This window comes from Colletotrichum tamarilloi (genome assembly GCF_030869305.1).
Source record: "Colletotrichum tamarilloi strain Tom-12 chromosome Unknown Scaffold_38.1, whole genome shotgun sequence".
Taxonomy (NCBI): Eukaryota; Fungi; Ascomycota; class Sordariomycetes; order Glomerellales; family Glomerellaceae; genus Colletotrichum; species Colletotrichum tamarilloi.
In genome coordinates, this window is record NW_026849421.1 from 203,311 (window position 1) to 217,856 (window position 14,546).

General features: G+C 52.6%; 1 protein-coding gene across 1 annotated transcript; it reads left to right on the forward strand.

The window, feature by feature from the left end:
• Positions 1–1,114: 1,114 nt before the first annotated feature.
• Positions 1,115–7,607, forward strand: CTAM01_09547 (helicase sen1; the record flags this gene model as incomplete). The annotated part of the gene is made up of 5 exons (XM_060525566.1): positions 1,115–1,473; positions 1,536–5,255; positions 5,309–7,160; positions 7,231–7,461; positions 7,515–7,607. 5 exons carry the CDS (start codon positions 1,115–1,117, stop codon positions 7,605–7,607), a joined length of 6,255 nt encoding a protein of 2,084 aa, XP_060379812.1.
• Positions 7,608–14,546: the final 6,939 nt, after the last annotated feature.

Here is a 14,546-nt window from a genome sequence, read left to right on the forward strand (position 1 = left end):
CCAACTGAGTACAAAGTCTAAATGCCAGTGGTCACTTTGGAGGTAATGAACACCATGAGAGAGCCCAGTCATGGATTTCTATTCATGTTGGTCTTCCAACATTGCCATACTGTAATTCTAGACTTCAGAGAGACGCCGCTGGTGCGGTCTCGGGAAGCCAGGATAGATATTGGTTTGCCAGAAATAGAAATGCTTAGTTGTTCGTTGAATTCATTCATGTATGACATGGACTCATTAGCATGGGCTAAGCTAAAGTTCAATCATGGTGTTGTTGAAGAATGCAGGACCAAGAAGGTCATCAAGGGACCAATGTTGGATGCTTTGAGGTGAGATTTAAGGTATGGTCTGTGCGCTCACAGTAAAAGCCTCCTTGTTCCTGTGCCACAGCATTGTCCAAGTTAGCCACTGCACAAACTCCAGTACCCTTTCAGCCTGCCACGCGCTACCTCCAATGAGGTACCTCACGATGGGTCAAGTCCCCACCCCCTTGTCGACACGCTTTAATGGGAATTGACGCCTGGCCGCGTCCTGGCCGGGCCGGAGCGTGTCACTGCCATTTTTGCAGCCCACTTGCCTGGCTTCACCTTTTGATTGCCTTCAGCTACCTTCTTTCCCCCTCCAACAACCAAACCAGAAGATCGTGGGCTTTCCCTTTCCTTCCCGCGGCCTTCCTCCTCCAAGCTCACCGTTCCCTACAGCGGGCTGTTTCGCTGAAGCCTATTTTTCTTTTCCCCACGAGGCTATTTCCGTTTGCCTGACCTTGAGACCGTTTCTATCGCAACACCGAGCAACCGAGGAGAGACAACCACGAAAATCGACAGTCTTCCGGCTCGCAGACGCAAGACCTGTCACGTGTGTCTCTCAAGCTGACATCCGCAAGGTCTGACTTTGCTTCACACTTGAATCTCGCGCAGATTTCAGCTATCTCACCACCTTCCGTCTTGCTCGCAAGAGTACGACGAGTCCTTCCTTCCGAATTCACCACCACCACTGCTGAAGCTCCTTCGCCTGTCGCATCGCGAGTCACTCAACGCAAACCATCGAGCTATCTTGCGCTTGTCCGATCTCGATCACCCTCACGATATGCCTCGACGGGCTCGATCACTGCAGTAAAATGGAGTCACAACCGGTCGAGGATATCCTCGAGCAGAGCTATCGGAAGTTTACCCAAATTCCTCCCGACTTCCACCTTCTCTGTCCCAAGGTTGACGAGGATGATTTTGAGGACTACGACGACCTAAACACTGATGGCGAAGATATCACAGCTCTAGAGAAGAAGGAGAGAGTAGAAAAATGGAAGGAGCGGCTCGACATCGCCTACTGGACTAGTCTTCTCCTTGCCTATGGCAAAGATAAGGCTGGTGTTTGGCTCGACGCCTGGGGCAGCCGGATGGCTATTAACCTCCACAACTGCGACAAGTGCGTCCTCAACTGGCACATGTATCGCAAGAAGTATCTTCAGGTCTTTTCCGAGTAAGTTCAGACTAGCCAGAACGCCACGAGCGTTCGCCGTGACCAAACTAATGGTACTTTAGAAAATGGCCAGAGGAAGCCGTCGCCGGCATCGAGAACTGCCTCCACCGCTTCGATTTCGACCGAATCGACAAAGGTCTTCAATGGGCCAAGGACATCATATTGAAGGTTGAGAATGAAGGCCGCGCCTTTGCGAGGAGCGACTTGGGCGAGGAACAGGGCGCAGTTTTGCTCACTGTTTACGAGGCTCTATGTTGTATGGCATACGTCAGCGTGCCGGAGAAAAGAACTCTGTTCCAGTTCGTCTTCGTCCGCCTCTCTGGCAAGAAGCCACTGAAGCTGGGTGAAAACGTCCTGCTCCCTGCCATGACCCAGTTCCTCTTTGGAGAAGACAAGGTCCGCCTCCAATTCGCCGAAAAGTCCTGGGAGCGCCTGCGGCCAAAGTCTTTGACACAAGAGCAATTCAATTGGGCTATTCACGACAACTTGGTGGTCGCTATTCAGTCAGTTTCAGCACTCAACCCCAGAGATCCCGCATCCCTTCCGGAGATCGAACGTTTCTGGAAAGCCGTCAACTGGATCATCAAGACCCTAGACGAGAAGCTCTTGTTGCACGGAATTCGGGGTATGGAGATCAAGCCCAGCATCTACGACTTGCTCTTCGTTCATATGCAGTGCGAGTCGGAGGCGATCCTGCTGCTCATCATTCAAGCGTTGACTGTCCTGCTCGAAACGTCACCACAGGCTTTCTGGGATACTATTGGTGACGCGAGACCATTCGTCGTCATTGAGCAGCTCCTCTCCCAGCCTTTGTTCAAGCAGCTTCTTGCGCAATCTTTGACCTTCGCCATCAAGTATGACGATGGCACGGGCAAAAATGACTCGGTCGAGTCAATCACAACCTCGTGGATCAACACATGGATTGCCTCACTTAAACGTCAGCAAAAGGGCGATGCTTGCGAACAGCTGCTTCACCTGCTTTTCGAGCAAGTCATCCACGATGCTAGAATCGGAGAGCAAGGAAAGGCCGCTTGTATCAGGGCTGGCTTAGATGCGCTAGACCATGTCCTGCGATCGTTTCTGGACCCTACAATTGATGTCATCTCAGGCACCACATCTGTCTACATCAACACAATTCTCAACGTCACTCTCAAGTACAAAGATATCATCAACGAAGGAGCGGACACCAGAAGCACGGATCAACACACACTGGGTGTGCCCAAGGCAGCCATGAGCGTCATTAGTGCCGCCTTGAGCTTGGACTCTAGAGTAACTGCTGAGGAGCATCTCGAACTTCGCAAGGCTACGCCCAAGCCGATCCAGACTGCCGTCACCCGCAAATCGGCAGACTTGTGGGACGGATTCCTGGAAAACCTTTACGAAGGCAAGCTCATCCTAGCCAAGACCATGCTGATGGCAATGGCTCCTCTTATCAACGTTGAGAGATTCCATCCCAATAGAAAGGAACCTGAAAAGTTGGATCCGGCGAAGAAGAGCTTCAATACCCGTTTCCAAATGGTTGCGGAGGCACTCGGACGCGTTCTGCAGCGAATGTGCGAGTTTACGTCAACGCAACTCAACGAGCTGTGCCTCCTGGCCCAGAGCATTCGGCCCATCATTGCTTTCACAGTCCACGGCGAGGACGAAATCAGCAGTGCCAGTGCCGAACTTATCAAGTTGATTACCGAACAGCCTTCCAAGGAGGACGCACTCACCGTTTTACTTGAACGGAACCTTAGCACCACTCTCTCTTCAATGATCTTCGCAATAAGAAGAATCATGGAGCCGGCACATGCAGCATGGGGACCCGCTCGCAATATCATCAACACCGCCAAAGTCGTGCTCTCAGGTCTCGGTGATCTTTCATCTGGCATCCTCAGATCCAAAACTTTGGACAGCAATGAACAGATCGCCGTCACTGGCTGGTGGGTTGCCCACTGGAGATACATCGAGGTCGCGTTCACATCTACCGGCAACTGGTCTCATCTTGCCGATATCAAAGTGATGCAGGACTTTTGTCGCGATGTCATCGAGTTGGCAGACGGCATGCTTGCCCAGGATGGTCTATTTGCATCGGCGCTGCAAGCTACTACCTCGCAGAACGACGTGAAGCAGGCAAAGCCGAAAGAAGAAGAACTGACCAAGATGCAACAGCTTCTGAAGGATCCTCAGCGTCACCTCTTTGGCATTGTCAGGATGCTTCGACTGAGGGATACCTACCTGGTTGAAGTCACAGTTAAGGTTGTGGCTAAGTTACTGACGAGACTGCGTGAGAATTCAATCGACATCCCCAGCGACTCTAAGAATTACGTCCAAGACTCCTGTATCAAGTTATCGACAACCGGCCGCTACCCAGTCACTACCAACATGAACGACCAACAGCGTGCCGAGCTTCTGAAAGCTCTGGGTGAAGATGATGACATTGAAATCATCCAGATCCAGCCAGTTTCTAAGGAGAAGCCAAAGAAACAGAGTTTCCTCGATGCCTGGTCCAAGTCCGGTTCTTCAACACCAACGTCCCAGGCCGTTCGGTCAAACAAGGACGACGTTCTCGAGCTCAGCAGTTCCGTCGACAAGAAAAGATCAATCTTGGACCAAATGGCCGCTCGCCAGAAAGCGCCGCCAGCCATCCCCCGCATGGCCGTCAAGCCCAAGCTTGAGCCAGTGGTCACTCAAGCATCGAAGAACGCCCTCATTGAGTCGCGCAAGAAAGCCAAATTGGAGAAAGCTAAGAGAGATGCCGATGAGGTTGCAAGAGTTCGCGCTCTCCGGGGAGCCGCCAATGTGGGTGAGGGCTCGGGGCTAAAGGGACTTAGTGGTGTAGTTGGCAAAGAACACACAACGCAGAAGAGTCAAATCCTGGTCGACAGCGACGAGGAAGAGGATGATGACTCTGGAGAGGAGGATCTCAACAACCTCATTAACAAGGGCCAACAAGGCCAAAAGGCTGTTGATGAAGCCCAAAGACGTCGCGAACGGGCACTGCTCGAAAAGACGCGAGGCCCAGTCAAGAAGGTAAAGGTACAACGCTCTGCCAAGGATATGCGTGCGCGTTTGATCCCCCCGATGGATCAACTTCATCAAGCCATCCTGGAATGGGACATCTTCCACGAGGGCAATGATCCGCCCTCGACCTCGTCTTCAATGGCGATTACACGGGTTGCAAGCTCGTATGCCCACCCTCAGGAGTACAAGCAGACCTTTTTGGGTCTCCTGATTTCTGAAGCCTGGCGATCTTTTGTGACTGCCAAAGATGAGTCGACCTCTAAGCCGTACGGACTCAAGATCGCGTCTCGTATGAATGTTGATAAATTCCTTGAAGTGACTGCCAGCATTCCCAAGACTGAGAGCAAGGAAAGGCTGCTATCAGAGGGTGACATTATTTTGGTGTCAAACAGCACTGATCCTCTGACGGACAAGTCTGAAGCCCATGCTCTGGCAAGAATTTGGAAAACTACGTACAAGAAGGAAAGGCTGGAAGTGACATACCGCTTGAATAGCAAGAATAACCCCTTGCTTGCCATCAATGCCCTCGGTGTTGGCGCTGAACTCCAAGCCGTCAAGATCACCAATATGACGACTATTGAGCGAGAGTATGCAGCCCTTGAGAGTCTGCAATACTACGACCTCATGCTTGAGGTTCTCAAAGCCGAGCCATCGCCCATTCTGAAGTACGGCGACGAGGCTGTCAAGGGCGTCATGCAGAATTACCAGCTCAACCCTGGTCAGGCCAAAGCCATTCTCGGTGCTAAGGACAACGATGGCTTCACCTTGATTCAAGGGTAAGGACCATTTCGTTCCTCTCATCTTTTATACATACGCTAACACTTTACAGACCTCCCGGTACGGGCAAGACGAAGACAATTGTGGCCATGGTCGGCTCGCTGCTCACCGGCAACATCCAACCCCCTGGAACGGCTATCAAGCCCAAGCTTCCTACTCAGGGCCAAGCCGCCATGCCGAAGAAGCTTCTGGTATGCGCTCCCAGTAACGCCGCTGTAGACGAGCTGGTGTTGCGTCTGAAGCAGGGCGTCAAGACGATGACCGGGTCTTTCCACAAGATCAATGTGCTTCGTCTGGGAAGAAGCGATGCAATCAACGCCGCCGTCCGAGACGTCACTCTCGATGAGTTGGTCAAGAAAAAACTCGAGGGAGACACCACGCAGAACAAAGCCAAGGAGGAACGCGACAAGATGCATAATGACGCGGCCAAAATCAGAGACGAACTGGCGGAGCTCCGACCCAAACTGGACGAGGCGCGCAAAAACGGTGACCGCAATCTTTCGCTAGCCCTGCAGCGAGCTTTCGATCAGTTGAAGCGTGCTCAGATTAACATTGGAGCCAAGATTGACGATGACAAGACGAGCGGCAACACAGTCAGTCGTGAAGCCGAGATTCGACGCCGGCAAATCCAGCAAGAGATTCTTGATGGAGCCCAGGTTCTCTGCGCCACGCTCAGCGGTAGTGGTCACGAGATGTTCAAGAACCTCAACGTCGAGTTCGAGACGGTCATCATCGACGAGGCAGCGCAGTGTGTTGAGCTCAGCGCCCTGATTCCGTTGAAGTACGGTTGCACCAAGTGTATCCTCGTCGGTGACCCGAAGCAGTTGCCACCCACTGTGCTTTCTCAATCCGCCGCTAGATTTGGATACGACCAGAGTCTGTTCGTCCGAATGCAGCAAAATCATCCTGACTATGTCCATCTCCTCGACCGCCAATACCGTATGCACCCCGAGATCAGCTTGTTCCCCAGCTTGGAATTCTACGAAGGCAAGCTTGTGGACGGAGAAGATATGAGCGCACTCCGTCGCCAGCCTTGGCACGCAAGCGCCCTCCTTGGCCCCTACCGGTTCTTCGATGTCGAGGGTACCCAGTCAAAGGGCAGCAAGGGTCGCTCTCTGGTCAACCACTCCGAGTTGAAGGTTGCCATGCAGCTTTACGAGCGGTTCAAGACGGATTTCGGACGAAACTACGATGTGCGCGGAAAGATTGGTATCATTACGCCGTATAAAGCTCAGTTGCAAGAGCTGAAGTGGCAGTTCGCGCGTCGTTACGGAGAGTCGATCACCGAGGACATTGAGTTCAATACCACGGATGCCTTCCAGGGTCGAGAGTGCGAGATTATCATCTTCTCTTGCGTCCGAGCTGATCCTACCGGCGGTATTGGTTTCGTCAAGGATATTAGACGTATGAACGTCGGTCTCACCCGTGCTAAATCCTCTCTGTGGATTTTGGGAGATTCTAGAGCCCTGGTGCAGGGAGAGTTCTGGAATAAGCTCATCGACAACGCCAAGCAAAGATCACTCTACACCAAGGGAGATGTCATGTCAATGCTGCAGAAGCCGAGCGTTCTACAGGCGTTGCCCCCGTCGCCGCCGAAACCCGCGCAGAAGAATGACTTTGATGCTGAGATAGTGGACCAGCTTCAGATCAAAGACGTGGACTTGGCAGATGTGGCGCCCACGGCGCAGCCCCGAAAGCCGTCTCAGCCGGCCCAGCAACCACCGACAAACTACCCCGTCCCGGAGCGTCGATCAGGCTCCTGGGAGGGAAACAACCGAGGCGACGCACACCATTCTGCCGCCCGAAACTCGGATCGGCCACCAATTATCCAATCATCTACGGCGAAGCAAGAGTCCAAGAAGAGACCATCTGATGCCAATGAAGGACAGCGTGGCGCGAAGAGGGTATGTGACGACACGAGCAATGATAATAGCAGAGAATCTTCCCCAGCAATTCCTAACACAACAATTATAGATGGCGACCGAACAGAACCGGCTGCCCAACAGACCGCCACCGACGGGGCCCAAAGCCATGATCCAGGCCAAGGAGCCCAAGGCACCGAAGCCGGCGAAGGACCCTTCTGCCATGGTAGCCCTCGGTCTGACACCAGCTGCACGACCGCCGGCGATGGAGACGACGGCATCGTCTTCGAGGACGTTGCCTACCAACTCTTCACTTCCGCAGAACCGTAATTTGCCACAGAGAGTGAGTCAGCTAAGAGACCCTGAACTTCTGAACGAGGCTAACACAAACCCTAGCCTCCTGGACAGGGTGGACCAAACGGACCAGTCATCCACAGGAAGAAGCAGAAGGCCGATCCCTTCATTCAGAGAAAGCCTCACAAACGTTAGGCCAACCTACCGGAATTGTGACGTGACGATTCTTTTTCCATTTTTTGTTAGAGTAGACTCGATACAGCTGCCTGAATTGGGCACAACAAGGGTTTTTGCATCACGGAGACAAGGGACATATGAGCTCCTGGCGTTTACAGGTTTCTTGAAGCAAGGGGAAACATTGGGCATCATCTTGTGACGGCAACAAGGTTTGCTTGCCTCTAGGGAATTCTATCTTTTGGTCTGGCCATGAGGAGAGAAAAAGAGCTCTTTGGCACGGACATTTGGCCCCTCAGGGCAAGGATGCATTAGGGGGAAAGCTAGAAAGCAGCTAGGAAAAGCAGCTTTGGGGCAGAGAGAGGCGGCGGAGGAAAGCGAGGCGAGCCCTGGTGACCGGCATCAGGTTTAGGTAGGCCGAATAATGATGTGCCGTCCATATGAGGCACATTTATCATTCAACGCGCGTGCCTCTTGACTATCTTAGGAAGAGGAAAAATGGGCAGGAAAGTGACATGGCATCGTATCGCGTTGAGAGTTGGTGAGAAAGAGCGGGACTTCATCAACTTGGTGAGGCGGCCACTTATGCAGGGGCCGGGGATAGCATCCCGCTCTCCCGTAGTTTGGCTCCTGAAAAAAATTCTGTTCTTCACAAGCGTCGGCGGGATGACGACGGCGTGTGTACAGTATGTGATCGCGCACGCGAGTTCCTCGGAAAACTCTCTAGACAAATTGTCACGGTTGGGGGATAAGAGGAAACCAGCAGAGGGCTTACCGACGCACCGAGTCTCTTAGATGGAACGTTAGCTGTTAGTTATTTTTTAGTTTTTTGCATGGATTTCAGTCTTTTTTTCTTTCTTTTCAATTTCGTCACTTCCATCACGGCATCTCGAAGGCAAAACTAATACCTACTCCAGAGTCCCGTACGGAGCAGGTTCCTGTTGGAACCCAAGACATGGCAGGGGGATCGTAGAGGCGACGGCGCGTGGCGCCTTCTGGGGGGGGGATTCAGGTTAGATCAAGGAAACAAGGCGTCGTCGCGCTTTTCGCGTCGCGTGTGTTCGGGTGGCTTGGACACTTTTAGAAACAGCGAAAGTGATGATGATTGGGGAGAGTATGTGATGTGTTGGAGAGGAGAGGAGAGAAAAGAGCTAGTGAGCAAGCATGGTTTAAGTGTAAGCAGGGTAGAGAGAGAGAGACGAACTCGGAGGAGAGCCTAGACTGTGAAGAAGAAGAAGAAAACTTTAAACTTGCTAGCTGCTAGGCTGTCCTCGCGTTTACAAGCCTCGCCGTTTTGGCGTTTGATATTTCCTTTTCGAGGTTTTGTGTTTTCGAGAAGGAGGAGGAGGAGGAGGTTGGGGGAATGGAAAGTTGAGGAAAGTTTCAGTGTAGTGTCATCATCGTCGATCACCTTAGTTTTGGTCGAATTCGACAAGATTTGAAGTTTCTCGCTTGGGGTTTACTTGTTCGTATGATGATGGCGTGAGTTGTCACGCTTGCCTTTTGACTTTGTGAGCCCTTTTAGCTTGACGCGGTTAGCCGACACGAGACACGGACGATACGGATGGGATACCCGTATGTTTTCCTGGGGGGTGGTGACGGGACGCTGCTGGTGAGACGGGACCATCACCGGAAAAGCCGTTTTTTTTAAATGGCGGATCTCGGACGGACGTTTTGACGAGGAGACAGGTGTGGCAGGTGTGTCTTCTAGGTCTTGGTGGAGGGCTACGTTAGTAAGAAGGGAGGTTTGCTCGGTGCCGGATGGGCTGGCTGGCGGACGGGCGGTCGGCGGCGGCGGGCGGCGGGCGGGCTTGGGCGCGAAAGCTATCGTATATACTGCGACGATACTTGCGCCAGTCCATCCCGGGGGATGGGTAATCCTGCGGTGGCCGTCGTCTCGGAGTTGCGATTTCTAGATGTGTGGTTGGCTTACTTTGTGGACTGGATGGTCTTGGCGGTGCTTGGTGATAGACGGAGGGGGTCGTGTAAGTACTCTTGTGTGTGTCCGAGTGCCGGCCGAAAATTTGTACTTTTGTCAACTCCGTTCTGGTGAGGTTTGTGGGAAAAAAAGAGAGACTATGTGCGTGGAAAGAAAGGAATCAAACGGCGAGGCGAGGCAAAAGAGAAGCATAGCGTAGCAAAGCAAAGCAAACGTGGCTCGGTAGCGGGAAAACCACATGGCGTTTCCCCTCTTTGGCTGCTTGTGTGGCTTGTAATTCTGTCTTTTTACGAGAGGCGACGAATGATAGATCTCGGGGGCTTGGAATAAACAATTTGTGAGCACTCTTCCGCCCGTTTGGGTGAGCCTGACACGCCTTACTCCCCTGGGAGGGATAGGCGAGCCGAGAACTTGGAGGAGGAGTAGGGGACGGCCGAGTTAAGATTCGGTTGCTCGGGGCACCGTCTCTCTGTTAGTCAAGCCTCTGTGGAGAGTTTGCTTTCTTTTTCACAATTTGATAGATGGACCATGGTGGGAAGGCTTGGAAAGAAGGAGCGAGATCTTGGTTTACGGGAGCCTAGAACTTGGAGGGCGAGATGCTGTGTCTGACTCTCAGCGTAACTAAGAATATGATTCAGATGTTTGTGATTCAGATTGGGCAAGGAAAAAGAGAGAAACATTTTTTGTGGAACGTATTCCGTAGTCCGTACTCCAAAGACACAGGCAGAGTTTGCTGGTGCCTACCAATACTTAATACCTTGGTGTAGCCCAAGGATGTGGAGGACGAGGAGGATGAGCGACTAGGATGGCACGGTGGATGTCAAGCAAGGTCAGGCACCTCGGGTTGAATGATTTTGTGGAGAGAGGAGACATGTGTCATTCGTTCGTCTGAAGGTTTTGACGGGCAGTTACACAATTCTTTTCGGGCTGGATGGGATGGACTTGTATAGAAAGGGAGGACGGGGTGTCCCCTGTCTGGCTGTGCGAACCATTCCAAAGGCAGCTTAACCGTAGCTTGCACCAACTCAGCAAAAGCTGGCAACAAGATCCCTGACGACGGTCCCCCTTTTAGGTGTCTCTGGTGGGTAGGCGATGCTGGGCTGGGAAGATCAAGGTATGTGCTTTTTGCCCGGCCCATGGCTGGATCTCGTAAGTCTTGAATCTTGGGTCGGACAAGTTCGGCACGGCGCAGACATGGGGCGTTTCTTGTTTCTGGGACAAATGTTTCGGCTCTTGCGCATGCGGAGAGAGTGAAAGAAAGGGTTGCAGAGCGGCCTGTGTTGCGGATGAGGGATGGGAGGTAAGACAAGGGGGTCAAGCGGGATTGTTGAGCGGACCGGGGGATGGAAGATGGGGAAGGAGGGGGCGTAAAGGAATGACTAGGAACTGAGGAGGGCTAGAGCGTAGAGCGTAGGAAAGCTAGGAAAAACTCTAGGCTTTGCCTGGAGTTGAAGATGGTGATGTGTGATATGTGTCGTGAATGTGATGTGTGTGTGTGTGATGAGGATGGTGGACGGGCGAAAGAGAGATAAAAAACAACAAGAATAAAAAGGTCTGTTCGCCGCGCAAGGGAGAGCGAGGGAGATGGAGCCGAGAGTTCAGGTCGAGGTCGAGGCCGAGGCCGAAAGGCCGTGGCGTCCCCGGCGACTGGGGGTCTCTTTGCGGAATACTACCTTGCCGTCGTCACCGTACAGTAGCATCACGATCCGGCACGGGGTCTTGTCGGGAGGGCGATTCGATCATGCGGCTGTCGTCGGTAACGATAGGCCGGATCTTTGGTTTGGTCAGCATTACCTATGGGAAAGGGTCCAAAGGGAGGAAAGGGAGACAGCAAGCAGGTAAAAGAGTGCGCGAAGGAAGCCGAGCTTTTGGAGCGATGTGGAGGGATGGAGTTGAATAGAGTGGGAACAGCCAAACAGGGCTCGACAGGCCTCGGGAATCGGAGGCAGGGAGGATCCCTCACGGGGGATGCGTCCGGCTGGACGGACGGGAAGGGGGGGAAGCTCCACGGAGATCATTGGGATAAGTTTAGCGAGCGGGATGCAAGTTGTGCATGGATCATTGGCGGTGCAGTGCAGAGCTGGATGCCGGGCAGGGGTTGCGAAGTCAAGGACATGTGCATGGTTACCCAGCGATCCGATGCATTATTCATAGCCGCGAGCAAGGGGGAAGATTGGGAGAGGGCAACGAAAGGGGACTTCAGCAGTGCATGGGCCACCAAACTATGAATGCACCGAGGGTTGTATTGAGGCAGGGGGGAAGAGTTGACGAAGATGCAAAGAGCTGAAATGTGCGTGCATTGCAGAATTTGTGAGCCAAGCATAGGCTGTGTGTGTGAGTGTATGAGAGTGTAAATATCTTCAGTAGCTTCGCATTCCTTTCCATAGACAGATAGATAGTCGACACGTCGGATGAGATTTACAAGAACCCACGGAACTAATGAATGTAACCCCCCGACCCAAAATATCAGCCCGATGCGGTTTGTGCGCTGCATAAGCCGATAAGCTTCCTTCATGCCAGATGCGCTGAGACTCACTCCCTGCACTTGGGTCAAGTGAAAGTCACAAGTTGTGAGTGAAGAATGAGTGAGTGAGAGGCTCGAGGTGACAAGTCACGTCACTCTCGGGCACCTCGCGCCTTTTTCGTGCTGGTGGTGGGCCTGAAAGATGCAGGAATTCAGGACTAGGGAGGGGGAACTAGCGCTTGAGCCCGTTGCCGGCGTTGGGACGGCCGGGTTTTGGATTGTGAGATGTTTGTGAATCGTCTCTGTTAGTGAGAGACTCTTCCCCTATCCATCGTCCTTAGGTAAGGTAAGCCTCTCAGAACATGAGCAGTCTAGGTCGGCGGGAACATGCCGAAGCTAGCGTTGCTTCTATCATTTCAATCTCGCTCATTTGGCGATGATTTTGACTGGCATTGTGTACAGAACCCAAGATTGCAAATGAAATGAAGGCTCATTGTGTGTTATTAAACACAACACGGTTGTGAGACATTATCAACCGAGAAAACGGCCGACGTTCTCTGCATGCCTCACAAGGTACCTTTTCTTATGTCCGTAGGGCAAAACTCATAATTGTAAACGGAAGACGGCCTGGGAGATGACGGAGAGAAGCCAAAACAAGCCACAAATGTCCTGCTATTCTTGCGGACGGACACGGAATCGACTTAGTTCCTGCTTAGTTTCTTAGTCACCACTCATCCTCGACTATTCTCTTTTCTAGCTGGGTTCCCGTCATATGAAAACGGTCGCATCATTACCTCTTTCGGTACTCTGTTTTCCCATGGCAATCTTGGGTATACCCGTCAAATTACATCGACAACACCTCGGGCCGATCAACATCAAGAAAGACCATTTACAGAGGGAAACAATGTAGGCAATTACGAGGCAGGCCGAACAATTGCCAACAACGCCAAAAGAATCTAATATCATTCCATTGAGCATCTGACACAAGAGGCTGCCGCCCCAGTGTATTGGTCACACCGTGGGTCCAGGGCAAGACACTTCAGAAACTAACGCCAACCAAGAAATTCCAGCTTCTACTTTGCTCTCTTCCACCAGATATTCCAACAAGACAAACATAGCAAGAGAGGAGTGACAACTTGACAAGTACCTTTCTAACAAACGCAGCCTCTCACAAGTCTGACCGTGATATGAGCACCCTGGCTGCACATCACCACCCACCATTGGGAACTGTAGCGAATCTCATCGCTATCGCTTCGCATCGCTGTATGCTGCATGCTGCATATACTGCCACCGTGCGCGCTGCACCCCTACCGCATATCCCTGGCCAGGGCCACCCAGCGTCCTGGGCGCCGTCAGCTTTCTCCTCAACCTCCAGGCTCCAAAAGTCTTTTCTCCTATTCCGTTTGTCCTCCTTCAAGGATCTCCTGATAACCGAGCAAATAGGGACGAACGGGCTTGGGTCCTTGTTGTCCGACGCACGCCAAACGTGATGATCGTCGTTTCTTTTTCTAAACCCCCGGTCCACCGTCCGTCTGCCATCTTCATGCTCAAGCCCGCTCTTGGTCCGCACTCTTTGCTGCCGGACGTAACCAGAACCAGGTTTGCCTAGCTGTCAACCGGGACCCGTCTGTCTACCTGCTTGGATTTCTTCCGATGACAGACTGGCAGAGAGCAGACACGAAAGGGGAAAAAAGCAAACTTCCCCTTGCAGTTCTTTGCTCCCCAATCCACTGGGCTGCGCCGGGATGCCCTCACCCGGCAGCTTCTCCATCTGTCAACTTGTCAAGTTTTCCAAGTTCGTGTGTCTCCTTTGGGACCTTTCGCAGCCGATACCGCGTACTTGGTCACATCTCAGCAAAAACCCAATGCTGCGGTCTCGCTTCCAAACTTGGGACTCGGGATTGACTCTTGTCTCGCGCCCGAGCACTTTCCTCAAGTCAGAAGAGTGACACACTCTGGGTACACTACACGTCTCCAAGTGGTGGACCGTCCTGGACCTGCAAGGCGCCGGCAAGCAGGAACATCACGGAGCTCCAGTATGGCGCTGTCAAACTGGGTATCCTCTTCTCTCTCTCTTTGCAGTTGGGCTTTGGGGGCTTCCATACGCATCCGTTACCACATGGTTCGTTTTCTTTGGCCCTTCTGGCTCTGTTCTCTCTAAGACTTGCCTACTTTTTTCTTCGCCGTCACGCCTCGTTCGCGCCCCCGTATGTCCCAGATTTTCCTTCCACAAGTGTTGTCTCTGGGGAGGAAGCCTCGTGGACGTTCGCGCCTCCGAAAGCTACCTTAAACGAGGAATAAGAAAAATAAATTGCGAGCAGAGGCCAGCCCGACCCCGAGTCTCAGCGCCACGAGTCCACCGAGCGGCCCCTAGACGAAGCGTACTAGACTTCTCTTGGTGACGACGCCTTCTTCCTCCCTTGATCTGCCCTGAGGTCCCTCAGGTTCCTCCATTCCCCCACTCACCAGTGACTTACTCCTCCACTTCCTCCGCCTGCCGCCGCGCCGCGTTTCCGGTTGTTGGTCTCTTCGCTTCGTCTCCCCTTGCCTCAAATTG